The sequence below is a fragment of the Oncorhynchus tshawytscha genome, linkage group LG20 (assembly GCF_018296145.1).
Source record: "Oncorhynchus tshawytscha isolate Ot180627B linkage group LG20, Otsh_v2.0, whole genome shotgun sequence".
NCBI classification, from domain to species: Eukaryota; Metazoa; Chordata; class Actinopteri; order Salmoniformes; family Salmonidae; genus Oncorhynchus; species Oncorhynchus tshawytscha.
The window spans coordinates 39,212,799-39,239,822 of NC_056448.1; the positions used below are offsets into that span (position 1 = coordinate 39,212,799).

A 27,024-nucleotide genomic window follows, 5' to 3' on the forward strand; every position below is an offset into this window, starting at 1 on the left:
CAACAATGAGTACCTTTTCCAATGACAGACAGACAATCATTCAGTGAGGTTACTTCCAAGAAATGGATGTGAGTCTCTGTGTGAGCTTCTCCAGCTCAACCTCGCTCTTCTTCTGCTCAGTGATCTCCTGTTCCAAACACTCCATGAAGGCTTCAACTGCGTTCTCCTGGGCTACAACCAGCTCCTTCACCTCAAAGTGTACGTCTTCTCTCAATTTTACAGATTGACTGACCTTCTTGTCTCAAAGTAATGACGGACTACCGTTGCTCTTTGTTTGTTTGAGATGTTCTTGCCATAATATTGACTTGGTCTTTACCAAATAGGGCTATCTTCTGTATACCACCCTACCTTGTCACAACACAACTGATTGGCTCAAAAGCATTAAGAAAATAAAGAAATTAATCAAATGCATTAAGAACATTAACTTTTAACAAGGCACACTTGTTAATTGAAATACATTCCAGGTGACTACCTCATGAAGCTGGTTGAGAGAATGCCAAGAGTGTGCATAGCTGTCATCAAAGCAAAGGGTGGCTACTTTGAAGAATCTCAAATATAAAATATATTTTGATTTGTTCAACACTTTTTTGGTTACTACATGATTCCATATGTGTTAGTTCATAGTTTTGATGTCTTCACTATTATTCTACAATATAGAAAATAGTAAAATAAAGAAAAACACTTGAATGAGTAGGTGTTCTAAAACTTTTAACTCTGCATTGTTGAGAAGGGCCTGTAAGTAAGCATTTCACTGTTAGTCCACACCTGTTGATTACGAAGCATGTGACAAATAACATTATTTGATTTGATACGATACAGGACTCTTATTCTGAAATATTCCCAAAAATCAGACCTGGAAGTACTTAGTCATTCTGGCCTACTTCACACCAGTTTTTGTAACTAGCTAGCTATAGCAACTCTTGAGCAGCACAAAAATCAATAACTTCTCCCACTATTTTTCTCCCCAAAATGTCTAAACTACAGCTACTTAATGAGGTTCTCGATGAAAAATTAGCTGCAGTTCCCCTGGAGATATCCGTAGTAGTTAAAACAACGATAGCAGAGTACCAGGGAGAAATCTCCCGTTTGAAGCGGGCGGTTGCACGTCTACGAAGACTGCTGGATTTGGTTTTCAAACCAGAGATAAAATTGCAAAGATTAGCAGGTTTGTGACGACGTGTCTCTGTTTGACATGCATTTACAGTGTAGCCCAATATTAATCATTAAAATTTGAGGCTTTGATTAGTACATTAGCATATACTGACGAGTAACAATACATGATGTGGGAGATACGCAAGCAGTATGGCTAGCTAACTACATAACGTTAGCTAGCAAGCATGTACAATTACTTTAATTACAATTTAATAGCATACCAATTTCACGACGAAATATTCAAAGAAAATATGGCCATTGTCCATTGAAAATGCATTTTAAAAAAGTGTTCTATTTGCCATTTTGTCTTAAATAGTCTTTAATCCGTTTTTGAAAAGGTATTATATTTTACTGGGACTCGTGTGTTCAGTCCGATAAATCAGTCAAGTAATCCTATTTCTTCCATTTCGGCATTTATTTTGTGGATGGGCTCCTGAGCTAAGACACTGCATCTTGGTGCAAGGGGTGTCACTACAGACTCTGGTTCGATCCCATAGCGTGGCGCACAATTGGCCCAGCGTCGTCCAGGTTAGGGTTTGTCCAGGGTAGGCCGTCATTGTAAATAAGAATGTTCTTAACTGACTTAACTAGTTAAATAAATACAAATACATTTGATTCTTTCTCCAGACCTCCAGCAGCTCACTCTCACTGAAGAGGTTATTCCTGAGCAGAGTCACTGTGAGCAGGAATGGAGCCCTGGTCTGGGGCCGGTGGAGTCGGATACCGAAGAGTCTATGTGGGACTCTTTCAACATCATAACTGTGGAGAACCAAACCGAATCTGATGGCGAGAGCCACAACAGAGAATCTGAATCAACCAGTGACTATGAGCCCCCCTCTGAAGTAAGTCCAGACAGTGACAATAGTGAAAATGGAAATGTGGATGGAGTGGAGAGTAGAATACCACTGTCAGGATTAAAGCCTCTCAAATCAAAGAGAGGAAGAGGACGGCCAAGGAAAGGAACCAGTGAGTTGCCTGATCTGAAATGTGACGTGTGCGGGAAATGCTTTACAGCAGCACGTAGTCTGAAAAGGCATCAGCTAAATCTGCACAGTGAAGAGAGACTAACAGGACAGCCAAAGAAAAAAAACTGTGAGTTTCCTGATCTGAAATGTGATGTGTGTGGAAAATGCTTTGAGAAAGCACGTAATCTGCAACGGCATCGGCAATATCGGCACAGTGAGGAGAGACGACACATGTGCGACACTTGTGGGAAATGTTTCATCCGGAAGGACCATATGACCCAGCACATGAAGCTTCACACAGAGGAGAAAAAACACTGCTGCACTGAATGTGGCAAATGTTTCCTTCACAAGTCAATCCTGAAAAATCATATGGGTACTCATACAGGGGAGGCTTTTAAATGTGATGTGTGTGGAAAATGCATGACGACTGCAGGTGGTCTGAAAGTGCATCAGAAAAATCACACTGAGAAATCGCATCAGTGCAAAGAATGTGACAAAGCCTACACCTTTAAGGGAGACCTGATAAAGCATGTGAGGATTCACACTGGGGAGAAACCATTTCAATGCAAAGAATGTGGCAAATGCTTCAGCGACAAGGGAAGCCTTCCAAAGCATATGATGACTCACACAGAGGAGAAACCACATCGCTGTAATGAATGTGGCAAATGCTTCAGTCTGAAGGGAAGCCTGACAGCGCATATGAAGATTCATACAGGGGAAGGAGTTCAATGTCATTTGTGTGGAACTCACTTGAAGTTAAAATCAAGTCTAAAAAGACATCTGCGAACTCATAGAAGGAATAGCCCTAATGAATGAGAACACGTACAAATGTTTTGGAAAGATCCAAGCTGAATATGAATTATAATTGTTATTTCTGTGGAATGGAGAAGGAGACCATTTTTCATAAATATTTTACCTGTATTTATAGTGTAATGTTTTGGATTGACAAACAGAACATGTACAATTGAATGGCTTTGATAATTACTTATTTCAGAAATTAGATAAGAATTTAGTGTAGTTAATTCAACTGCAAATAATTATAGGTCAAATTCATATTTTCAAAACAAATGATCTGATTTAACTAATATGGCACTATTTTAAATACAATTAAAAACAAAGGCACTATTATTAATCAATATGATTTGTTTGGGGAGGACTCCTGGCAATGTAAAAAAGTTTGTTTTTGTATGTGACTATTCCTCTTTCGCTAAAATAATATATATATCTATATATAATAATATATAAATAAAAAAAGAGGCAAGGCCCCCACTTGTGTCATGTCACATCATACCTGGACCACCTATTGAGATTAGCTTTTTTAAAGTAAATCAGGGGTTAAATGGGGTGAAAGGGAGACTGGAGGACTTTAAGCAGATTTCCCAATATTAATGGACAAAACATTTGCACAACCACCCTGGGTGTGTAAACGGTGGATTTAGAAACTAGAGGTGCTCCTGTGTAGAATGGACCCCACTTTTACTGCGACACAATTACCAGAAATTTGTGTATAGTCCCCAAAAAAAGAAATCACAATAGCTTAAGAATACATTAAATTATTTAGATGATAACTAGCATTAAATATATCGACAATAGTGCATATTTTCCCCCTGATTATTTGTTTACAAGGTAAACAGGACAGGACTCTTATTCTGGAGGATTCCAAAATGGTCTCTGTTAACTGGAATCCTTGGGAAGTCCCTTTCTGTTAGGGAACACCTACTCTGGGAAGTGTTTTTTTCCCCTCACCTTTATTTAACCAGGTAGGCCAGTTGAGAGAGAACAAGTTCTCATTTACAACTGTGACCTTGCCAAGATAAAGCAAAGCAGTGTGACAACAACACAGAGTTACACATGGGATAAACAAACGTACAGTCAATAACACAATAGAACAATCTATATACAGTTTGTGCAAATGTAGTAAGATTAGGAATAAATAGGCCATATGGTGAAATAATTACAATTTAGCATTGACACGAGTGATCGATGTGCAGAAGATGAATGTGCAAGTAGAGATACTGGGGTGCAAAAGAGCAAGAAGATAAATAACAATATGGGGATGGGGTAGTTTGGTGGGCTATTTACAGATGGGCTGTGTACAGGTGCAATGATCGGTAAGCTGCACTGACAGCTGATGCTTAAAGTTAATGAGGGAGATATAAGGCTTAAGTTATGTTTGCAATTCGTTCCATTCATTGGCAGCAGAGAACTGGAAGGATAGGCGGCCAAAGGAGGTGTTGGCTTTGGCGATGACCAGTGAAATATACCTGCTGGAGCGTGTACTACGGGTGGGTGCTGCTATGGTGACCAGTGAGCTGAGATAAGGCGGGACTTTACCTAGCAAAGACTTATAGATGACCTGGAGCTAGTGGGGTTTGGCGATGAATATGAAGCGAGGGCCAGCCAATGAGAGCATACAGGGTGCAGTGGTGGGTAGTATATGGGGCTTTAGTGACAAAACGGATGGCACGGTGATAGACTACATCCAATTTGCTGAGTAGTGTTGGAGGCTATTTTGTAAATGACATTGCCGAAGTCAAGAATCGGTAGGATAGTCGTGTGCATGTACAATAACTCAATTTGCCTTTAAACTCCTAAACAACACAATTTTAAAAAACTTTTGCAAAGGGTAAAGTCTACAAAACTTAGTCCACACTGTTCATAACATATTCTAGTTTTGGGAACAGAAAACGGTATTGAGATCAAATGTTTAATTGAAAATTTGCAAAAGGCTGGCTAAAATCCATTTCCCACTGCCCACCAGTGAGCTTCCTCACATATTTGGTAGTGAGTGGTAACGCTAACCGGATGCTTCACATTAATACATCCAGTGAAATATCTGTCTCATTGTTCTATCTGTGGTATAGTATTCGAACACAATTTATGGCTCTGGCACTGACCATTCCCAGAATGCATCGTTATTCTTGCCAGAAGCACAGATAGAACAATGAGACACACACACACCCATAAAATGAGGTGGAAACTGAGCTGCACTTCCTAACTGCCAAATGTATGACCATATTAGAGAGACATATTTCCCTCAGACTACAAACTCACAAAGAATTTCAAAAACAAATACAATTTTGATAGACTCCCGTGTCTATTGGGTGAAATACCAGTGTGCAATCACATCAGTAATATTTGTGACCTGTTGCTACAAGAAAAGGGCAACCAGTGAAGAACAAACACCATTGTAAATACTACCCATATTTATTTATTTTCCCTTTTGTACATTTAACTATTTGCACATCGCTACAACACTATATTGACATGACATTTGAAATGTCTTTATTCTTTTAGAACTTGTGTGTGTAATATTTACTGTAAATGTTTTGTTTATCTATTTCACTTGCTTTGGCAAAGTAAACATATGTTTCCCTGCCAATAAAGCCCCTAGAATGGCATCTGCTTGGTGTTTCTACTCACTACCAAATATGGTAGTGAGAGGAAGCCCAGTGAACAGCAGTGGAAGAAAATGGATTCTGCATGTTCTCAAAGATGAAACATTTGATCTCAAGTTTTCTGTTCCCAAAACTGAAATATGCCATGAACAGAGTGGACCAAGTCTTGAAGACTTTACCCTTTGCCAAAGTTGTAAAAAATTGCGTTGTTTCGAAAGAGTGCAAAGGCTAATTAAGTTATTGCACAAGCACACTTCAGAGTAGGCGTTCTGTAATGGAAATATACAGATGATGCTAGAATGGGCCAATAGGATCTCACTAGCTCGTGCTTGGCTCTGCCCACTATGACTAATTTGTTCCCATTGGAAACGACAGGCTGTGGTCTATCTTGGTTTAGTTATAAAAAAAAATCTTTGCAATAAGTATTTTAAGAAATTAAGAGATGGTGAACCTAAACTCGATTCGTATTAACGCCCATTTGCCGAATTCAAAACAACTGGGATATTTTAAAAATACGAGGTCAAATCATGACATCAGTGATCTTCAGATCGGAGAAGAACATCAACACGAAGCAGCTGGTTTATAAGTGGGATACACTGTTAAGCGCTACATCCAGAAGGGTTTGTGCTGATTGTACGGAGATTGTGACAGCTGGTTAAATGGCGTCCCTTGAGAAGGCAAGAACAAGACGTGTCAGGAGAAGTGCAGTATTATCATAAGGAGACGTATACTTGGAATACGAAGGAGGAATGGAGGGAAAAAGCGAGGCAGAGGAGGTCTGAGGGAGAAAGGGTGAGCTTGAGTCGGTTAAAAATGGTGGGAAAAAAGGGGATGGCTTGTTAAAGAAGGATGGTAGGAAGTAGCTGAGTGAGCTGAAGACAGGAGGAGAAATGGAAGTGAATGAGGTCGAAGTATCGGCGGTGGTAGGTGTGAAGTTCTCGGAGCCTGAGGCTTGCACTGAGGGTCAGGATAAATATGTTTTGACAGTAGGAGTGACGTTTTTGGAAAAAGTGGACCCTTGCCTTTTGGCTGATCCATTTGTGGTTGCAGGGTGGCTAAAAACAGAGTTGGGTGCTGTGGAATCGGTGAGGGTAACCAGAAGTGGACGTAATAATTGTTTGTGTTTCTGTTGGTCAGAGGGAGATGGCGCTGCGCGTTAAACGAATGGGAGCAAGAAATGTGAATTATTATGCTCTCAAGAAAAAGGGCACCATTGAAAGGAGTGATTACTGCTGTAGCAGTAAATGTAAAAGTTGACCAACTGAAAAGGAAGATTCCTGGTATTTGTGATGCTCGTCGTTTGGTGCTACACACAGGGTGGCGTGACTGGTGAAACAGAAGAGTCTGTTCTTTTGAGTTTTTATGTTGAGGCTTTGCCCGACAGTGATGTTAGGATACATACGTTATCCTGTACAAGCTTTTGTGCTGAATACATTACGTTGTTACAGGTGTCAAGCTTATAGGCATGTGGCAGCAGTGTGTAGGAGAGAGGTTCCTAGGTGTGCAGAAGGGCGTGAGACAAAGGAATGTGTAGCATTGGGGAAAGTAGTGGTATGTGTTAATTGTAGGGGTGCCCATGGGGCTGGGGATCAGAAAAGTCCCATGCGAGAGAGGCCGGTTGAGGTTTCCAGGGTTAGAGTAGTGCAGAAGTTGTCATATGCTGAGACAATGAAGAAAGTAGCGTAAGATGGGTTAAGGGGGAGGGATCCTGAGAGGAGTGGTGTGAGTAGTAGATCTGTACCAGTACAGAGGGATAGGCCAACAAGTGATATATTTCGGTAAGATTGGATTTTTTGCATTTATAGCAATGGTTATCAACTACTGCAGGGATAGAATGTAAGTCTCCGAAAATGTAGGTTGTGGTGGCAGATGCAGAGAGGTATTTGGGTGTGCAAGACTTGACATCAGACAAATTACAGGGTGTGTTAAGCAGTGGTGCCCATCCCTTCAGGTTGTTGGCCTAAGGTAGGACTAAATAGATTTAGAAATAGTGGAGTAGAATGGTGTTATTTTTTACATTTTTTCTGAGTGTAGTGTTAATGGTAGGGTCTGTATTTATTTAAAAATTCAAGCAACGTATAAGGGAGTTGTACTCCAGTCTAGTAGATGGCGGTAATGCAACATTTATTGGATACCAACCGCCGTTAAACGTCATCGAAGAAAACTAGTTTCTTCAAATATTTCTGTTATTGCCTGCTTCACAGCGGTAGCACACAAAAGATGCTAGCTATTTTATTTTATTTGAACGTTACGTGAATGAGTCTGAGGGCAAAATGTCAACTTACAATATGTTCCAGTCAGAAACAACATCGATTATGGCTTTTGTCGTCGAGACTGTAATGAAAGAAATTAGCCATCTTTCAAACGCGCAACACTCGGACGCTAACGACTGCAGCAAACCGGAGAGAGAGGTGAGCACTGACAAATACGTGATGGCGGGTGCGTAGTGACTACAGTTAACGTCGAACAAAAAGTTTTAGATAATTAGCTTTCTCAAGGTAACGTCACTACTGCTATACCTTATGCCGCGTTCTTGTCCTAGTCGGAACTAGGAAACTCGGGACATTTCCGACTTGATAACTGGTTGAACGAGGCACGTGTAATTTAAACCAGTTTGCAAGTCTAATTTCCGAGTCTCCTATTTCCGACTAGGACGTGAACGCGGCATTAGCTCTGGAAAACTAGGGAGAAGGCAGAATGCCGCCTCGTATTCAGGCATTAGCTTCGCCCACTACTACATGTGAACAATCCCGACGCGCTGTTATAACGTTTAGAAACGTCAATAATCGCTTGTAAATATGGCTTTCGAAAAATGACATTTATCTTTAATCAGCGAGAATAAAAATTTAAAAAAATATTTCAAATAAAAAATGCACATACTGTAGTAGTTTTGCATAGATCTATACAGCTGGGCGCCTACATCCAACGAAACTACACTTCCCGAGCTACGCTTATACAGGTGTTCAAACATTGCTAGATAGTTTATTAGCCTTTTGTCTCACGTAAACAAGCGCTGTAACATGGAGATATGGCCATGTGGGAGCATGAACCAAGCCCTATCAAGGTGCTTACCAATTTAACCAGACATCAAGAGACTAGTGTTAATGTTCAGATTGAGCTTTGGGGTCTTTTATACTAGCAATATTTCAATCTGTTCGATTTCGCAGTGTGGATACAGGTAAAATGTGCATGTCCCATCCCAGAATTGAGGTGTCTTAATGTAACCATGATTGCATTCGACCTCAGTGCAACTCGGTGTAAACAAGCGTAACGGTAGGGACAGCATCTTCTGGCAAGCCCTAAGTTATGTTGCTAACTTGCTAGGTAGCTATGGTTTCACATTCTCCACTGTGGCTGGCTGTATCCTGTTAGGTAGTCTAATATCCACAGGAAAGTGTTTTACACTTCTCCAGCGTGCCAGTGGCCATCGAAGGTGAGCATTTGCCCACTGAAGTCTGTTACGACTCCAAACTGCAGTCAGGTCAAGACCCTGGTAAGGACAACGAGCACACAGATAAGCTTCCCAGAGATGATTTCTGGCAGTTTTTGAAGAAATTGTTTGCTTGTGCAAACCCACAGTTTCATCAGCTGTCTGGGTGGCTGGTCTCAGATTATCCCACAGGTGAAGAAGCCAGATGTGTGTTGGTGGTCCTGGGCTGACGTGGTCTTTTGTGAAGCCTGTTGGACGTACTGCCAAATTCTCTTAAATGACATTGGAGGTGGCCTTTTATTCTCCCCAGCACAAGGTGCACCTGTGTAATGATCATGCTGTTAATCAGCTTCTTGATATGCCACACCTGTCAGGTGGATGGATTATCTTGGCAAAAGAGAAATGCTCACAGATTTGTGCACTATTTCTGGAATATTTTATTTCTGCTCATGAAACATGGGACCAACACTATACATGTTGTGTTTTGTATTTCTGTTCAGTGTAGTAGCTAGCTAATCAGTTTACTTTTTAAAATTTCTCTACAGCTTTGCACCATGATGAATCTGGTGATGGGGGAGGCTATTCGTAAAATCTGCCAACTATTCCTAGTGACCTCCTCACGTTTACAAAATGAAAATGGGAAACTGAAAACCAAGGTGGAGCAGATGGAGGAAGATATGAAGACAATAACTGAGAAGGCTGAACATTATAGAATGTCTCTAGCTAAAGTAGAGGCACGAGCGGAACTGAAAGGACCTACCCATGTTCTGCACAATGGAATCATCTTTGCAATTAAACCACTTGGTGAGTGTTATAGACCTACAGTCATTACTGTCTATAGCAAATTAGTTAACCTGTTTTTTTCCCCTATATCTTTGATAGTTTTGTTTATCAACTTACATCACACACATTGTGTGGAAAGAAAGGGAAAAGAGTTGTAAATATTTCAATGTAATATTGCATGTTACTTTTAGATCTCCCAGTGTTGCCTGGAATGACAGCGGGTTCAGCATTGCCAGGGAATGTCAGTCAAGCAAACCCTGTCACTAACGCAGCATCAGTCCGTGCAGGTAATATCCCCAAGTTGGTGTTCATTTGAATAATTGTTGACAAACCAGGGGTGCATTCAATTTAGTTAAATGTTGTCTATGGTTTAGTTCAATGTATGTTGGCTGCGTGATGGGTTGTACTTGAACTACATATTTTCCCTGAATGGTGCATTTAATCAATCTTTAGTTATGTTTGGTGGGTCAAGTGGGTTTGGCCTGATCAATTTGTGGCTGTTTCAAATCGCAAAACTTGTGCCGCAAACAATCACCCTCTGGGCCAACTTAATCACAACATTCTTGGACTGGTCGTTCAGAACATCGCTGTTTCTGTTGAATCAAATGTTGCACCCCGTTGTGTCCTGCTGAATGAGCTCCAGCATTCAGCAGGGCACAAGGAACCAAAACGGTGAGTGACTACCTGAACTTGTCCAAGAAACACTTGTGTTCGTTTTGTTGCAAAATATTGTCATATATTGGTTGATTTTTATTTGACTAATTAACCAACTTGGTTTTGGACAACTTTGTTTTCTTATGTCCTCTTAACTTGGGCCATAGTTTTACAATGTGTGTCATCTTATTCCTTTTTATATTTAGGTCCTGCAAAAGTTTGCAGTAAACCCACAGAGACGTCTTCATTGGAGAATGACTCCTCTCTGGGAGACACAGATGGACTGAATACAGACCTCTCCCCAAGAGACACTGAATCCAACGTTGAGCATATGAGAGCTGCTCTGCCAGGGAGCAACGAGAGAGACGGCCATGAAAGCCAGAAAAACAGCAATACTACTAAAGGGACACGATCCAAAGAAACCAAACGCTTCAAGTGTGATATTTGTGAGAAGACCTTCAGCAAGAAAGAGTTGTTGAGAGTTCACAAGTTAACGCATACAAGACCCTTCAAGTGCGATGTGTGTCAGAAGACCTTCACCAGGAAGGGGTTACTGGAAGCTCACAAGCTAAGTCACACAAGACCCTTCAAGTGTGATGTTTGTGACAAGGTCTTCAACCTGAACCGCTTGCTGGTACGTCACAAGCTAATTCACACAGGAGAGAGGCCATTCGCTTGTGGTCAATGTGGCAAAACATTCAGAATGTCCAAGCAGCTCGAACATCACATGGTGCGTCACAGAGAAAAAACATTCAGTTGCAAAGTTTGCGACAGTATATTCCCTGCCAAGAAAGATCTGACACAACATCGGCTTGTTCATGCTTTGGAGAGACCGTTCAAGTGCCTGACTTGTGGAAAGGGTTTCACATCAAGGGCCGCGCTTATGGGGCACGAGAGAATCCACACCGGTGAAAAACCACACAGCTGTGCTGAATGTGGGAAGAGTTACAGACTCTCTTATGACCTAAGTATTCATATGCGAAGACATACAGGTGAACGTCCGCACTTATGCTCAGAGTGTGGTAAGAGCTTTATAACTAAATCCAGCCTTGAAAACCACAAGGTAATCCATACAGGGGAGAAGCCATTTAAATGTGAGACCTGTGGAGCTGCTTTTGGCCATAAAGCAAACCTTCAGAGACACCAAGTTCTTCACACAGGGGAGAGACCTTACAAATGTAAAGTGTGTGGGAAAAGCTACCTTCAGTCCACCGACCTAAAAGCTCACATGCACCGTCATGGGGCAACCAAACCATTTATGTGTGACCTATGTGGGAAGACTTTTATTTACAATTACCAAATGAGACAGCACAATATAAAATGGCACACAGCTGAAGGAGAGAACCTTCCTGGGGGAGTTGGAACCTTGACAAAGCCATTCAGTTGTGATGTATGTTTGAATGGCTTCTGCTCCATGCTAACTCTGAAAAAGCATCAAGAAATTCACACAGGACAAAATCAATACTCTTGTTCTGTTTGCGGGAAGACCTTTGCCTATAAAAATACTTTGGACTATCACATGAAACTTCACAGTGGAGAGAAGCCCCATGAATGTAAATACTGTGGAAGAAAATTCATTCTTAAGCAAGCTCTCAAAGGACATGAGCGAACCCATACAGGTGAAAAGCCCTTCAAATGCAGTTATTGTGACAAGACTTTCTCAGTCAACAGCAATCTCAAAAGGCATGAGCGAGTCCACACGGGAGAGAAGCCATTCAAATGTGACGTCTGCGGGAGAGGTTTCAGCCAAGCCAACAACGTCAAAGCCCACATGCAAGTCCACACTGGAGTTAGGCCTTATTATTGCAAGAGATGTGGAAAGGGCTTTTCTGACATAAGACACTACAAAAACCATAGCTGTAATGGTGTGGCAGCAACACGCAATCAGTCTCGTAAACCTTCTGACCGCACTTTCAGAAGTAGGAAAAGAGGTAGAGACAGGAGTGCTTGCCATAATGCTGCTGTGATGTCCACTCAGTGATATATTCTTGATCATTCACAGTGGGGCAACTTCCTGCTTTCAGACATCAGGAACAACATGGATGTAATCAGTAGGGTGAGAAGTTCTCGGGTGAGTTTCTGGAAAGCCTCGTAGGAAATGAGAGGCATATCTGCCGTAATGCTTGGAGATTTTGCTATAAGTCTTAGTCAATGTTCATGAGCCCACATTATCATGGAGACGTTGTATATTTCTGACTGTTCAATCATTTACCATGTGTTATTTTTTTTCTGTTGTGTAAATCCTTAAAACACCTAATTCATGTTAAAATATCAGAACTACACATTAATACTTTGTCCATCAGCTACATAGGACCGCTCAATTAGTTATTCAGGTGATTGTCATGATTGGGCAAGAATTTTGAAGGAATTCTTGTTTTTAAAAGTCCAATTTGGCAGTTTCTATATCAATATCATTTCTTGGTAACAATTGAAGTACCTCATTTTGCTTGTTTTCAATTAAAATGGTCAAAAATATATATTTTAAAATCACTTTTTAGCTATGAGCAATTTCTAAAGCAAGAATGTTGCTTGGACTGTCAGAGTGGGGAGGGGAAAACTGTTGTTATTGGCAGAGGTTTGGAACTCTTCCTTATTGGTCTATTAACCAATTTATCACCAGAAACTCCATCCCACCAAAACAGGCTGAAATGTCAGCCGGTCTTTTCAAACAACTCTTACTTTAAAAGGGAATTATCATTCTCACAGTATTATTACAACTTCATAGTGTGGAAATACTGTACATGACCAAAGTTATGTGGGACACCTGCTCATGTCACAGCTCATTACAAAGTCATGGGCATTAATATGGAGTTGGTCCCCCCTTTCCTGCTAATCCAGCCTCCCTCAACTATTCGGGAAGGCTTTCCACTAGATGTTGGAACATTGCTGTTGGGACTAATGCTCTTGTGGCTGAATGGAAGCAAATCCCTGCAGCAATGTTCCAACATCTAGCGGAAAGCCTTCATAGAAGAGTGGAGGCTGTTATAGCAGCAAAGGGGGACCGACTCCATATGAATGCCCATGATTTAATGCCCAGCTTTAAGCTGTTCACCTTGGTGTACTAGTTTTCCTTTGTAAGAGACTTAAGAATGTCTTTACCTTGTTTGGTTAGTTCCATTTCAAATTACTTTTGGGAGAAGTAGCCTTTTAGCTTGAGGAGGTGCATTGGATCTCCTTTTATTTGGGACATTGCATTTGGTTTTTAAATACTACATTTTAGGACTCGATTCTTGAGTTGTATCTGCATTAGTCCCTTCCCATGTATTCTCAGTGTCTTACTTTTTTATGATGGTATAATTTATTGTAACATTTTTATTATCTGGAACTGATGCTGAAAATTGTTGCTTTAATCAGTTTTATACACCGATGGGTGGTTTACCGGACAGACTTTTAATTTAAGTACTAGGCGCAATCGATTTTAAACTAATCCAGATTTTAAAAATGTCTTTCTGAGATGTTGCTTGACTTCAGATAAATTGGTTCTAGACTAGGGCGTCTCAGACTAAAGGTAAGTAAGGACTAACCATTTAATCTTTGAAGCCTAATTTATACTAACAAAAATCTAAATGCAACATGCAATAATGTCAAAGATTTTACTGAGTTGCAGTTCATATAAGGAAATCAGTCAATTTAAATAAATTCATTTGGCCCTAATCTATGGATTTCACATGTCTGGGCATGGGTGCAGCCATGGGTGGGTCTGGGAGGGCATAGGCCCACCCACCGGGGAGCCAGGCCCAGCCAATCAGAATGAGCTTGCCCCTACAAAAGAGCTTTATTACAGTTCACACAAAGCTTTGTAGACTATTGGGAATACAGTCGGTTCACTTACACCACACAAATCTCCTGTTTCACAATGAAGGTCCAAGATGCCAAAAATCTCAAGGTGATAGGTAGTAGGAGGGATGGGCCTTCTGTAAACAGTCAGATGAAAGCCCTGGCTTTAACTAGGCAAGTTGGTTAAGAACAAATTGTTATTTCCAATGACGGCCTACCCCGGCCAAACCCAGACGCCGCCCTATGGGACTCCCAATCACGGACGGTTGTGATACAGCCTGAAATCGAACCAGGGTCTGTAGTAAACTCTAGCACTGAGATGCAGTGCTTTAGACCGCTGCGCCACTCTGGTGACAAGGAACCTGAAGTTAAACCGACTTCTGGACAGGTTTAATGTAAGCTTTTACTTAGATCTAGATAAACTCTAATAGTCCTTCTGGAAATCTGACTTTAAAAAAAATCTAGACTAGGGCAAATCAGATTATTAAACCATGTCTGAGAAAAGCCAATTCAGTCTGGTTTGAATGCAGTTAGTCTAGGATTAGGCTTAATCTGTGTCTGCTAAATCGCACCGGAGTGTACAAAATATTATGGACACCATCCTAATATTGAGTTGCATCACACCCCTTATGCCCTCAGAACAGCTTCAATTCGTCAGGGAATGGACTCTACAAACTGTCAAGCGTATCACAGGGATGCTGGCCCATGTTGACTCCAATGCTTCCTACAGTTGTGTCAAATTGTCTGGATGTCCTTTGGCTGGTGGACCATTCTTAATACACACAGGAAACTGAGTGTGACAAACCCAGCAGCGTTGCAGTTTTTGACACAAACCAGTGTGTTTGGCACATACTTCCATACCCCATTCAAAAGCACTTAAATATGTTGTCTTGCCCATTCACCCTCAATGTCTTTCACCTGGTCAAGCTATCTCAAGGTTGCACAACTGGTGTGGGTGGCTTTATTTGGCCCCCGAAGTTTGCTGAGCAAAAAAAACAGTTTTCATTGTTGGATATAAAAGATTAAAAACACCAGGAAATCGGCTCTTTATTTAATTTTAGAAGTCTGTTCCCAAATGTTCCCACACAACAGAGATGTGATTGTATACAAATGTAAGCAAGTTTAGAAATTATTTTAGTCAAATTTGATCTGTTTGGGCTTCTTGCAGTCGATTTGACATTACAAATGATTTGTAATTATGTTCCGGCTGCCCGACCATCCGATCAAGAACAAAAATCGGTACATGGCTCAGTCTAGCTGATGATCCCTGGTATGTCATGGAAAGAGCAGGTGTCCTTAATGTTTTGTTCATTCATTCTAAATTCACTTTCATTTTATTCCATTTTGATAGACCACAGCGGATTTAGAATGTTGAATTTGTTTAATCTCTCACTGATGACCTGATAATCCCATCCTCTGAGTTATGTTTTATCAGAACTTTCAACATCATAATCATTATATAGTTTACTAGTTTGTGTTGCTGTGCTCATCTTATTTTCAACAATTAATTCCACATAGAGGAAATTGAATTTCAGCTTTTCTATTGGCATGGTTTCCAAGAACATTGATGTTGAGTCTTTTTACTGATAATCTGACACCTTTATCCTCTACATGAGCATCTGTCTGATTATCAACATCATGACTTGTTTGATGTTCCATTATCTTTGTTTTCATTCATTGATTCCACTTTGATAGACAAATCTATTTCCTCCATTGGCATGGTTTTCAAGTCCATTGATTCAGAATCTTTTGTTTTAGCTTGACCATCATCCTGCATTTCGGCTCCCAAATGGCGCAGCAGTCTAGGGCACTGTATCGCAATGCAAGAGGCGGCACTACAGTCCCTGGTTCAAATCCAGGCTGTATTACATCCAGCCGCAATTGAGAGTCCCATAGTGCGTTGCACAATTGGCCCAGCGTCGTCCGGGTTTGGCCAGGGGAGGCTGTCATTGTAAATAAGAATGTGTTCTTAATTTACGTGCCTAGTTAATTCAATAAAAATCTAGGTTCAGGTAACCGTAGCTGTACCCCATAAATGCCCCAATGATGCAAACTTTAATGGTATGACACATTTGAGTTATTTAGCAGATGCTCTTATACAGAGCAATTTACAGGAGCAATTAGGGTTAAGAGCCTTGCTCAAGGGCACTTCGTGATATTTTTCACCATCTTTCTACAATGAGTTTCCCAGTCTGAAATGTTCGAGTTGTCTTGAACGTGGCACTATTAGTAGAGGGTCTGAGGATTCTGAAACGCCCCTTCCAGTTTGACAACTTCTATAGTTTGAAACGGTACAGAAGCAGACGTGTGGATATGAAAATGCTCTCTTCAAACATGTTAACCAATGTCAAATAGGATTAACTTTTAAAACCATCACCCGTGTTGTTTTATACAGGGGATTATAATTAAAAGCGTCACCAATATACTTTTAAATAGTACAGGGGAACTTAGATCTTTGTTCATTGACAAAAAAAATTGTTTGCATTTCCAAGTCCGGCGACTTTTATTTTGAATGAGGCGTATGATCACGTGACCAAATTTGAACTAGCTTCATTGCTGTCAGGTGCTGGGTTTCCACTAGATTGTACGCCACAAATTCAAAATAGTAAATCTGAGCGCAAAATGGCTACAACTTGTTATCATGGGTTTCAGTCAGAAACAACATCGATTATGGCCGTTGTCGTTGACACGGCAATGACAGAAATGAGGCGATTTCTGCCCACCGTGCCAAACTCTTACCCTAACGTTAGCAATCCGGAGAGAGAGGTGAGTAGCTGTAGCCTACAGTGCCAATTGCACTACAGCAAAGACTGGATCTCTGGCAACGGTCGGAGTTGAGCTTCCTACGTAACGTTTAACTTTAGCTAACTAGCTGAAGTTACACCCACACAGACCAATTATTAAAACAAATATTTGGTTACGCTGTCTAGCAGAGAGGACGAGGTAAAAATAGAGGCCTAATTCGGCGGGAAGTCCCTACGGCATGTAGCGTTTTTTTCGCCAACCAAGCAAGGAGTTTTTGTATGGAGGTCAATAAGTGTCGAATTTGGGCATAAAAAAGTTTCTTTGATTAGAAGTTTTGTAATGGTCATAGGTTGTTACGAGTTTACTGGCATAAGTAGGACACGTGACAAACCAGCAACTCAGTGAGAGAACTATCGGTAGTGGTCTCGAAATGGCTGTACATATTTATAGCATGAGGCCTAGTAGCATAGCATCTCACTCAATTGTTAGGGCAAGAGACAAGTATCTTGTCAGTATATCCATAATCTTTGCTAATTTAATAGTTTATCCACTATGATAGTCTTTGGCGTAACTATGACTACGTTAGTTCTAGAGTGCAATAGCAAAGACCGTACAGTATAAAGATGGACAGAAACTGCTTCTCCTATTAGAAATCCCCGATCACGCTTGGAAGCGATGTCAATGTGACGTTGGCTAGCTATGCCGCGTTCAAAACAACTCGGAACTGGTAACTCAGTAATTTTTGACTTCAGTGTGTTCAAGGCAATTGGGAAACCGGAAATAGACAAGCTTCGACTGGGAATATCGTTTTGAATTGTCATCCAACTCAGGAACTCTGGCTTCTTTGTTGAGATCCGAATTGAAGATTACCGACTTCATAATTTCAACCTCGTATTTTTATCTGTTCCCAGTTGTCTTGAATGCACCATTAAACTCATCGGGTCTAATGGTCATCGCACCTAACTGCGCATGTGCAGGCCGTCAACTCACACTACTTCAATATAAACGTGTCAGTTTTTAACTTTCAGGAGGTCTGATTAATAACATGTTCAGCTACTTAAAGGAACATTTACTCTACTCTTAAGGTATCAGCAGTCAAAGTATTGGACCTTTGAGAAGCAGTGTCATCGGCATTGTGCCTTTAGATTTCGAGAAAAGGAACTAAGGAATAATTTTTCACTTGTCTCATTGACCACGTTTACATGCACACCAATGTCCTGTTATTATTCGGGATACTCGAAGTGTTCTGTTTTTAAGTTGACATGTAAACAGCATATCACGGTTATGAGAAACCCGGACAAGATGCCTGGTATATGCTGATACTGTGGCATGTTAACATCGTACCCCGTTTTGAATATCATGGGTGTTGTGATGTTTTCAAACAATCTGGACTGTATAGCCTACTGGCTACTTTCACGCCTAATTTAGACTACTTTCTGCTTATTTCTACCATTTGCTAGGCTATATTATAATTTCCGCCATTTGCTAGGCCATATTATAATTTCCGCCATTTGCTAGGCCATATTATAATTTTCGCCATTTGCTAGGCCATATTATAATTTCCGCCATTTGCTAGGCCATATTATAATTTTTGCCATTTGCTAGGCCATATTATAATTTTTGCCATTTGCTAGGCCATATTATAATTTTTGCCATTTGCTAGGCCATATTATAATTTTTGCCATTTGCTAGGCCATATTATAATTTAAGCCATTTGCTAGGCCATATTATAATTTTCGCCATCTGCTAGGCCATATTATAATTTCCGCCATTTGCTAGGCCATATTATAATTTCCGCCATTTGCTAGGCCATATTATAATTTTCGCCATTTGGTTGCATGTATCAAACTATAGTTTGATACATGCAGCTTCTCTTCTGTCATAACTTGTTGCCCCAGAATACTAAAGTATTGCTCACCAGAATGTCTTACATTGATACATTGAATGCACTAGTAATTTAGTTAACACTGGTAAAGTTGTCAGTTTTGTTCAAGGGACGGGGGGGGGAAACGCAATAACTCTGTAAAGGTTGGTCCTGTGCAGAATGTCCAGATGTCATCCGTTTGACTGGTTTTAAGGAGATGGAAGGCTGGGAAAACTATTAAACAGGTTACAGATAAGACTTCAGTTTGTCTTGGGTGCATATTTTATGGGTTTGAAATACTGTCTGTTTGCGTAAGTGTCAAAGATAACACATTTCATTTGCTTGAGATGCCGAAAAAAACATATTTCTTCACTAGTGTTCCAGAGACACATATTTGTTGTATTATTTTACTGCAAGATATAGATAATTCTGCAATAGTTAATATTACATTATGCTTCATGTCAGAAGTTATAGGCCTGCAGTCAGTGTCCAGATTTCAATTACTATTCCATTTAACGCATATTCACGTAAATGAGGAATGTTCTGCTGATTCAATAGTAATGCCAGAGTTTCTAAACCCAGAAGCGCAACATCTCGAGACTTCCGGGAGCACTTGTGAAACAGCTTAACCTCTCTAGGGTATGTCCCACCTGGCCAACATCCAGTGAGATTGCAGAGCGCCAAATTCAAATACAGAAATACTCATTATGAAAATTCAGAAAAGATACAACTATTTTACATAGGTTTAAAGATTAACTTCTGAATTCAACCATGGTGTCAGATTTCAAAAATACTTTACGGCGAAAGCATACCTTACAATTATTTGCGAACATAGCCCAGCAGACAAATCATTACAAACAGTAACCAGTCAAGTCGAAGAGTTACACAAGTCAGAAATAGAGAGAAAATTAATCACTTACCTTTGATCTTCATATGGTTGCACTCAGACATTCATTTATTCAATAAATGTTCCTTTTGTTCGATAGTCTCTGTTTTATATCCGAAAGCCTCTGTTTTGTTCACGCGTTTTCTTCAGTAATCCACAGGCTCAAACGCAGTCACAACAGGCAGACAAAAAAATCCAAATTGTATCCGTAAAGTTCATAGAAACATATCAAACGATGTTTATATTCAATTGTCAGGTTGTTTTTAATATTTCAACCGGACAATAACGTCGTCAATATAAAAGGTTAACAAGAAAGGCACTCTCTCGGTCGCGCTCATGAAAAAGCTCAGACACGGCAGGGTCCACTCATTCAGACTGCTCTTACTCCCTCGTTTTTCAGAATACAAGCCTGAAACAATTTCTAAAGACTGTTGACATCAAGTGGAAGGCATAGGAGCTGCAATTTGAGTCCTAAGTCAATGGATACTGTAATGGCGTTGAATAGAAAACTACAACAATAAATTTAAAAAATCCTACTTCCTGAATGGATTTTTCTCAGGTTTGCGCCTGCCAAATCATATACTCACTTATACTCAGACATTATTTTAACAATTTTGGAAACTTTAATGTTTTCTATCCAAATCTACTAGTGTAGCCTAGTGGTTAGAGAGTTGGACTAGTAACCGGAAGGTTGCAAGTTCAAACCCCCGAGCTGACAAGGTACAAATCTGTCGTTCTGCCCCTGAACAGGCAGTTAACCCACTTTTCCTAGGCCGTCATTGAAAATAACAATTTGTTCTTAACTGACTTGCCTAGTTAAATAAAGGTTAAAAAAAAAAAATATATATATATATATATGCATATCCTATCTTCTGGGCCTGAGTGGAAGGCAGTTTAATTTGGGCACACTTTTCATCCAAAATTCCAAATGCTGCCCCCTACCCTAGAGAAGTTAAGCAGACCAGTTTGGGGTTTGAGAAGTCAGTGAGGGAAGTGAGAAATTCTAACAAATCTAGGCACAACCTAGATTTGAGTTATTGTCTTCAGTAATTGAACATGTTATGACTCCAACCTTGTGAAAGTGACAAACTGACAAGTTTTAATTTGAGTCAAAAACATCTTTATTGGAGTGCTTTTGATTTGATGGCCTGCACATGCGCAGTATGGCTCAAGACGACCGTTAGGTCCGATGACGTTTCTGCGCATGTACTTAGCTAGCCAATGTCGCCATGCCATTGCCTAGAAGCGTGATCGGGGATTTCTATTGTCTTCATGCTGTACAGTCTTTGGTAATGTCATCTTTTTGTAGGCACGAACACCGCCATGGTTCGTTTGGACAAAGTCTATGGGGAAATGAATGGAGATTTTTGTAGCGTTTTTGGATAAACGGCAAAAGTTAGGTCTGGTAAACGCAGGCTTATGAGTTCTTATACGTTTTGTTCAATGAGAGAGTCTTCATCAGGTAACAACTTTTTGTGAATTTTGAAGCATTTATCAGAAAAATCACAAAGGCTTCATAGTTCATGAAAGCCAGGTTAACCAACGACTATAATGTCATAGAACAAAATCTATAAGATACCCTAAGCCTGTCTTAACCTCAGACCTTTTTTCTGTGTTTATTCCAAAACCCTATTCTTTCCCCATAGGAATGGCTGAACGAACCAGAGGTAACTCTTTTCTGTTTTTTTATGACTACAGGCTGGCGAACTCTATTGCTATCCCATCTAGCTAGTTAACTTACTGGTTTCACTTCCTCATTTCAGTGTGGCTGGCTGCACAGCTATCTACTTGGGTAACCTTTTTTTAAATTTCTCTACACAGCTTTGCACAATTATGAATCTTGTAACAGGGGAGGCTATTAGGAAAATCTGCCAACTATTCCTAGTGGCCTCCTCAAGTTTACATAATGAGAACGATAAACTGAAGACCAAGGTGGAGCAGATGGATGAAGATATGAAAACCAAGGTGGAGCAGATGAATGAAGATATGAAAACCAAGGTGGAGCAGATGAATGAAGATATGAAGGCATTGACTGAGAAGGCTGAACATTATAGAGCATCACTGGCTAAAATACAGGCACAAGCAGAACCGAAAGGACCCACGCATATTCTGCTTAATGGAATGATTTTTGCAATACCACCAGTTGGTGAGTGTGTTAGACCTAGCTAGCTACCTAGTCATTACTGCCTAGGCTTTAGCTATGTCTAGCATTTTAGCTATTAGGGTTCTTGGCTTGTTTTTTGGATGGATTTAGGCCTACATGACTTACACCACACATCGTTTTGTGGAAAGAAAGGTAAAAGCGAAACAGCGTTTTGAATGTGTTTTAATGTAATTATGATTGATGTGTTTTTAGGTCTCCCAATATTGTCTGGAATGACAGCGGCTTCAACATTGCCAGGGAATGTCAGTCAAGCAAACACAGTCACTAACGCCATGGCAGTCTCTGCAGGTAATCCTTAAGAGGATTTTATTTTGAATAATGGTTACCAGACCAGGGTCTTATTCACTAGGAAGCAAATGGTCCAAAACGAAATGTTTATTCTAACTCATGTAAAAAAAAAAAAGTTTTTTAAATGATATAAATTAATGTATTGGTAGATTTATTTGACTAGCGTCCTGTCCAGCCAGTGTATTTGTACATCAAGATGCCTCATGCTACATAAAAGTTTGCTCTCTAGTAGGGCAGGGCAATATATCAAATTAATTCAAACACGTGTGTTAGTGCAGCGTTCCAAATGCCTGTATCGCAAGAATCTAGGCTGATTTATTTCCAATTTTTATGAGCATTTATCTTATTGGTCTCGTCTTCTTCGCTCGTCCCTGTACTGTGTTCACTGTGCAGACTCCCCCTGCCACCAAGGCCCTCCCCCTGACACAACAACAAAGATTAAAGATCACTTCTTCCTCTCTGACAACAAGTAGTTTCAACTCTATTTGCAATTGAGGTTTGGCCAACAGGACTGGTCATATGGACACTGAAACACAATTTTACTGTAATAGAGGAGAAGTTAAGGTCTAACGATACCATTTGTATGTCTCAACTCAAATTGTGTGAATAACCAATTAAAACGTGAGTATCAATGAACATTGGTTCTGGAAAACTAATGCTTAGCTTCTGTTGCTTTCGGTACTACGTACTGATAGCAGCATTTTAACCACAGACAGTAATACTAGATGTCTAGTCTGTTTTATAAATGTGCAATGAGCATTAACTATATAAGGAATAGGCAACTCGTTCTCATTCTGAGAAATAAGGTAGGCCACTTGATTTCAACATCTGAACAAAGAGGACAGGCTAGCATCCTTTTAAACATTTGGAGATGGACAGAAGGGTGTGTTCATATCTATTCAACTGTTCTGCCTTGTTAACTAGCAAGCTAGCAAATAGATCCAAGTTGGCTTGACTTTAAATATAAAGATTAGCTGGCTATTTGCTAGCACCTGAGCTTGAGAGATTGTTTGAGACCTGTGTTAATTTTCTATAACGCCTACTACAAGAAGTTGGTCATTAGTGAATTTGGATTATGCATGGTTCTGGTTAAATGTTTAACCTAAATGGCATTTTCATAGACTTAAAAGCCAGATCACTGATTATTGCAAAAATCAGGTTAAACTATTTTGATAAAATAATTAACATATCAATGGGTCTTGCGGAAGGCTTTTTAATAGCCTCTGTATAATTTCAGAAGTCCTGAATACATTAGATTATTGCTGACTGTTTGAAATGCAGTGTATTTGACTTTTAATTGTACAACAAAGTTAATTTAGAGAACATATGAAGTGGGTAAAAAAAAAAAAAAGATTATTTTTAGGCCATATCGCCCAGCCCTACTCTATAGGCTCCGGACCTATGGGCCGTTCTGGCTCAGACGAGGCTACTTACTTTCAATTAATGAAATTAGTATAATCTTCACATTTGTAAAACCTGCTTAATTTATAGTTTTCTAATGTGTATATACTCCTATTTCTTTCATCTTTAGGTCCTGCAAAGGTTTGCAGTAAACCCACAGAGATGTCTTCATTGGAGAATGACTCCTCTCTGGGAGACACAGATGGACTGAATACAGACCCCTCACCAAGAGACACTGAATCCAACGTTGAGCATATGAGAGCTGCTCTGCCAGGGAGCAACGAGAGAGACAGCCATGAAAGCCAGAAAAACAGCAATACTATTAAAAGGATGCGATCCAAAGAAACCAAATGCTTCAAGTGTGATATTTGTGAGAAGACCTTCAGCCGGAACAACCTACTGGTACAACACAAGCTAACTCACACAAGACCCTTCAAGTGTGATGTTTGTGAAAAGACCTTCAGCAGGAAGGGGTCACTGGAAGCTCACAAGCTAATTCACACACTGGTACATCAGATGCTAATTCACACAGAAGAGAGGCCATTCACTTGTGGTCAATGTGGCAAAACATTCAGAATGTCCAAGCAGCTTGAACATCACATGTTGCGTCACAGAGAAAAAACATTCAGTTGCAAAGTTTGTGGAAATGTTTTGTCTACCAAGAAAGATCTGAAACAACATCAGCTTGTTCATGCAGTGGAGAGGCCGTTCAAGTGCCTGACTTGTGACAAGGGTTTCACGTCAAGGAAACTGCTTATCGAGCACGAGAGAATCCACACCGGTGAAAAACCATACACCTGTGCTGTGTGTGGAAAGAGTTACAGACAGCATGGTGGCCTTAGTATTCATATGCGACGACATACAGGTGTACGTCCGCATTCATGTTCAGAGTGTGGTAAGGGTTTTATGACAAGCAGCAGCCTCAAAAACCACATGGTTGTTCATACAGGGGAGAAGGCATTTACATGTGAGACATGTGGAGCTGCTTTCGGCCATAAAGGAAACCTTGTGAGACACCAAGTGCTCCACACAGGGGAGAGACCTTACAAATGTGAAGTGTGTGGGAAAAGCTACCTTCAGTCCACCGACCTAAAAGCTCACATGCACCGTCATGGGGCAACCAAACCATTTATGTGTGACCTATGTGGGAAGACTTTTATGTACAATTTTCAAATGAGACGACACCATCTAAAATGGCACACAGCTGAAGGAGAGAAGCAGAGGGTACGAAAGAGAAAAGAGAGAACGAGAACCGCCAGGAGACCGGGAACCTCAACAAAGCCATTCAGTTGCGACATATGTTTGAACGGCTTCAGCTCCATGCTAACTCTGAAAAACCATCAACGAAGTCACACTGGACAAAAGCAATACTCTTGTTCCATTTGCGGAAAGAACTTTGCCTATAAACATACTTTTGACTACCACATGAGACTTCACAGTGGGGTGAAGCCCTACGCTTGTAAATACTGTGAAAAGAAATTTGTTCTTAGGCAAGCTCTAGAAGGACATGAGCGAACCCATACTGGTGAAAAGCCCTTCAAATGCAGTTATTGTGACAAGACTTTCTCAGTCAACACCAATCTCAAAAGGCATGAGAGAGTCCACACGGGAGAGAAGCCATTCAAATGTGACGTCTGCGGGAGAGGTTTCAGCCAAGCCAACAACGTCAAAGCCCACATGCAAGTCCACACTGGAGTTAGGCCTTATTATTGCAAGAGATGTGGAAAGGGCTTTTCTGACATAAGACACTACAAAAACCATAGCTGTAATGGTGTGGCAGCAACACGTGATCGGTCTCGTAAATCTTCAGACCGTTCTTTCAGAAATAAAGGAGGTGAAGACAGCAGTGCTTGTCATAATGCTGCTGTGATGTCGACTCAGTGATATAATCTCTATCATTCACAGTGGGGCAACCTCCTGCTTTCAGACATCAGGAACAACATGGATGTATTCAGTAGGGTTAAAAGTTATCGGGTGAGTTTCTGGAAAGCCTTGTAAAAATTAGAAAATGATCTTTAGGAAATGAAATGAGTGCCTGCTGTAATGCTTGGAGATCTTGCTGTAAGTCTTAGGGTCATTGTTCATTAGCCCACATTCTCATGGATGTGTTTATTTCTGACTGCTGAATCATTTACAATGTTTTTTTTCTTTCTATTGTGTAAATCATTAAACACCTAATTCATGTGTAAATATCAGAACTTCTCATTTACATTATTGTCCGTCAGCTACAGAGGACCGCTAGATTAGTTATTCAGGTGATTGTCCTGATTGGACAAGAATGAAGGATTTATTTATTTTTATTTTTTATACAGTATATACGTACACTAAGTGTATAAAACATTAAGAACACCTGCTCTGTCCATATACATAGACTGGGTGAATGGGCATGTCAAAAAAATGGTAAGTGCCTTTTAAACGGGTATGGTGGGGGTGGGCAACGCAATATTAGGAAGGTATTACTAATGTTTGGTATACTCACTGTATATATGTTGGCATTAAAATGAACCTGAAGACCTTTTTTCCTGGTTTCTAAACTTTGCTCGTCTCCCTGGATTTTGGTTCTTTTTCATTTTAAATTGGGCGGGCAAGTAATTGACAACTTTTCCCAGTATTCCCAAGTTTTATTTTTTAAATGTCTCTTACCTTTCTGCTCGACAAAAACCTTGCGTCAGTTCTACTTTTATAATTATTACATCTACAATTAATACTTTCATAGTTATTTAGGGTGCGTAATAGATTTGTTCTGTAGAAGCAGCACTTTATTGGCTTAGGGCAGTGTGGAAGAAATAATCATGAATTGTTCAAAGCCCCATAAACAAAAACTTGCAAAAGGGCTTACATGCTGACCAGACCGGACACGTCTCGTGTGCGAGCGTCGCAAAATAAATTTAGAAATCCATGTTATTCAATTATTGCACCCACACTGCTCGCTCTCGCGCGCCAACGAGCGTCTGCAACGCCAAGGGGTAAAATAGAAGTCGTTCCTATTTCAGACGCAAATCGCGCTGAAAGTAATTTCCTCATTGGTTTATAGAAGCAGGTGCGTGGTTATACCCACGTGGGTGATTGAAAGACTAACTTTGTTGCCGGCTGTCTGGTAATACAATGAAAGTTTATAAATTCAAAGATGAAAAAGCCTGGAAGGAGGAGAGATGGCTAGAAACGATTCGGTTGGCCGCCTTATGTGTGGATTAATTGTCGGAGTAGACAATTGTGCATTTCAGGTAAAATAACAACTCAATGTTTATATCCCAGGACATATTAGCTAGCAACAGCAAGCTAGCTAGCTACATTGCCATACATGTTTAATGCTTTTCGACCTGTCCCCAAATTAATGTCATTGGTTCAGAGTTTGTTTTGATATTTTAACCTGCGTGTGGTAGTCACGTTTGGTGTGGGGGGCAAAATACATTTATGCACGATAGCCACGCGCGTGCAGCCGGTTTGGGTTCCGTGTTACTGGTCTTTTTCTATGAAGAATCTTAAGTCAAAGTGAATAGCAGGCTATTTTTTGAGG

At 40.4% G+C, this 27,024-nt stretch overlaps 1 protein-coding gene across 4 annotated transcripts; it reads left to right on the top strand.

Annotated features, from left to right (window-relative positions):
- The first annotated feature begins 867 nt into the window (after positions 1–867).
- LOC112220022 (zinc finger protein 2 homolog) lies at positions 868–25,702 on the top strand. 4 transcript variants are annotated; one of them, XM_042302635.1, is made up of 6 exons: positions 868–1,165; positions 1,780–1,994; positions 9,491–9,749; positions 9,920–10,015; positions 10,589–11,109; positions 24,108–25,702. In XM_042302635.1, exons 1-6 carry the CDS (start codon positions 970–972, stop codon positions 25,389–25,391), a joined length of 2,571 nt encoding a protein of 856 aa, XP_042158569.1. In that variant the 5' UTR covers positions 868–969; the 3' UTR covers positions 25,392–25,702. The 4 variants fall into 4 exon arrangements, with proteins under 4 accessions (XP_042158569.1, XP_024237340.2, XP_024237343.2 ...); XM_024381572.2 differs by having other exon boundaries at positions 10,589–11,104; positions 24,103–25,702; XM_024381575.2 differs by lacking the exons at positions 868–1,165; positions 1,780–1,994 and adding an exon at positions 5,927–6,307 and having other exon boundaries at positions 10,589–11,104; positions 24,103–25,702.
- The last annotated feature ends 1,322 nt before the right edge of the window (positions 25,703–27,024 follow it).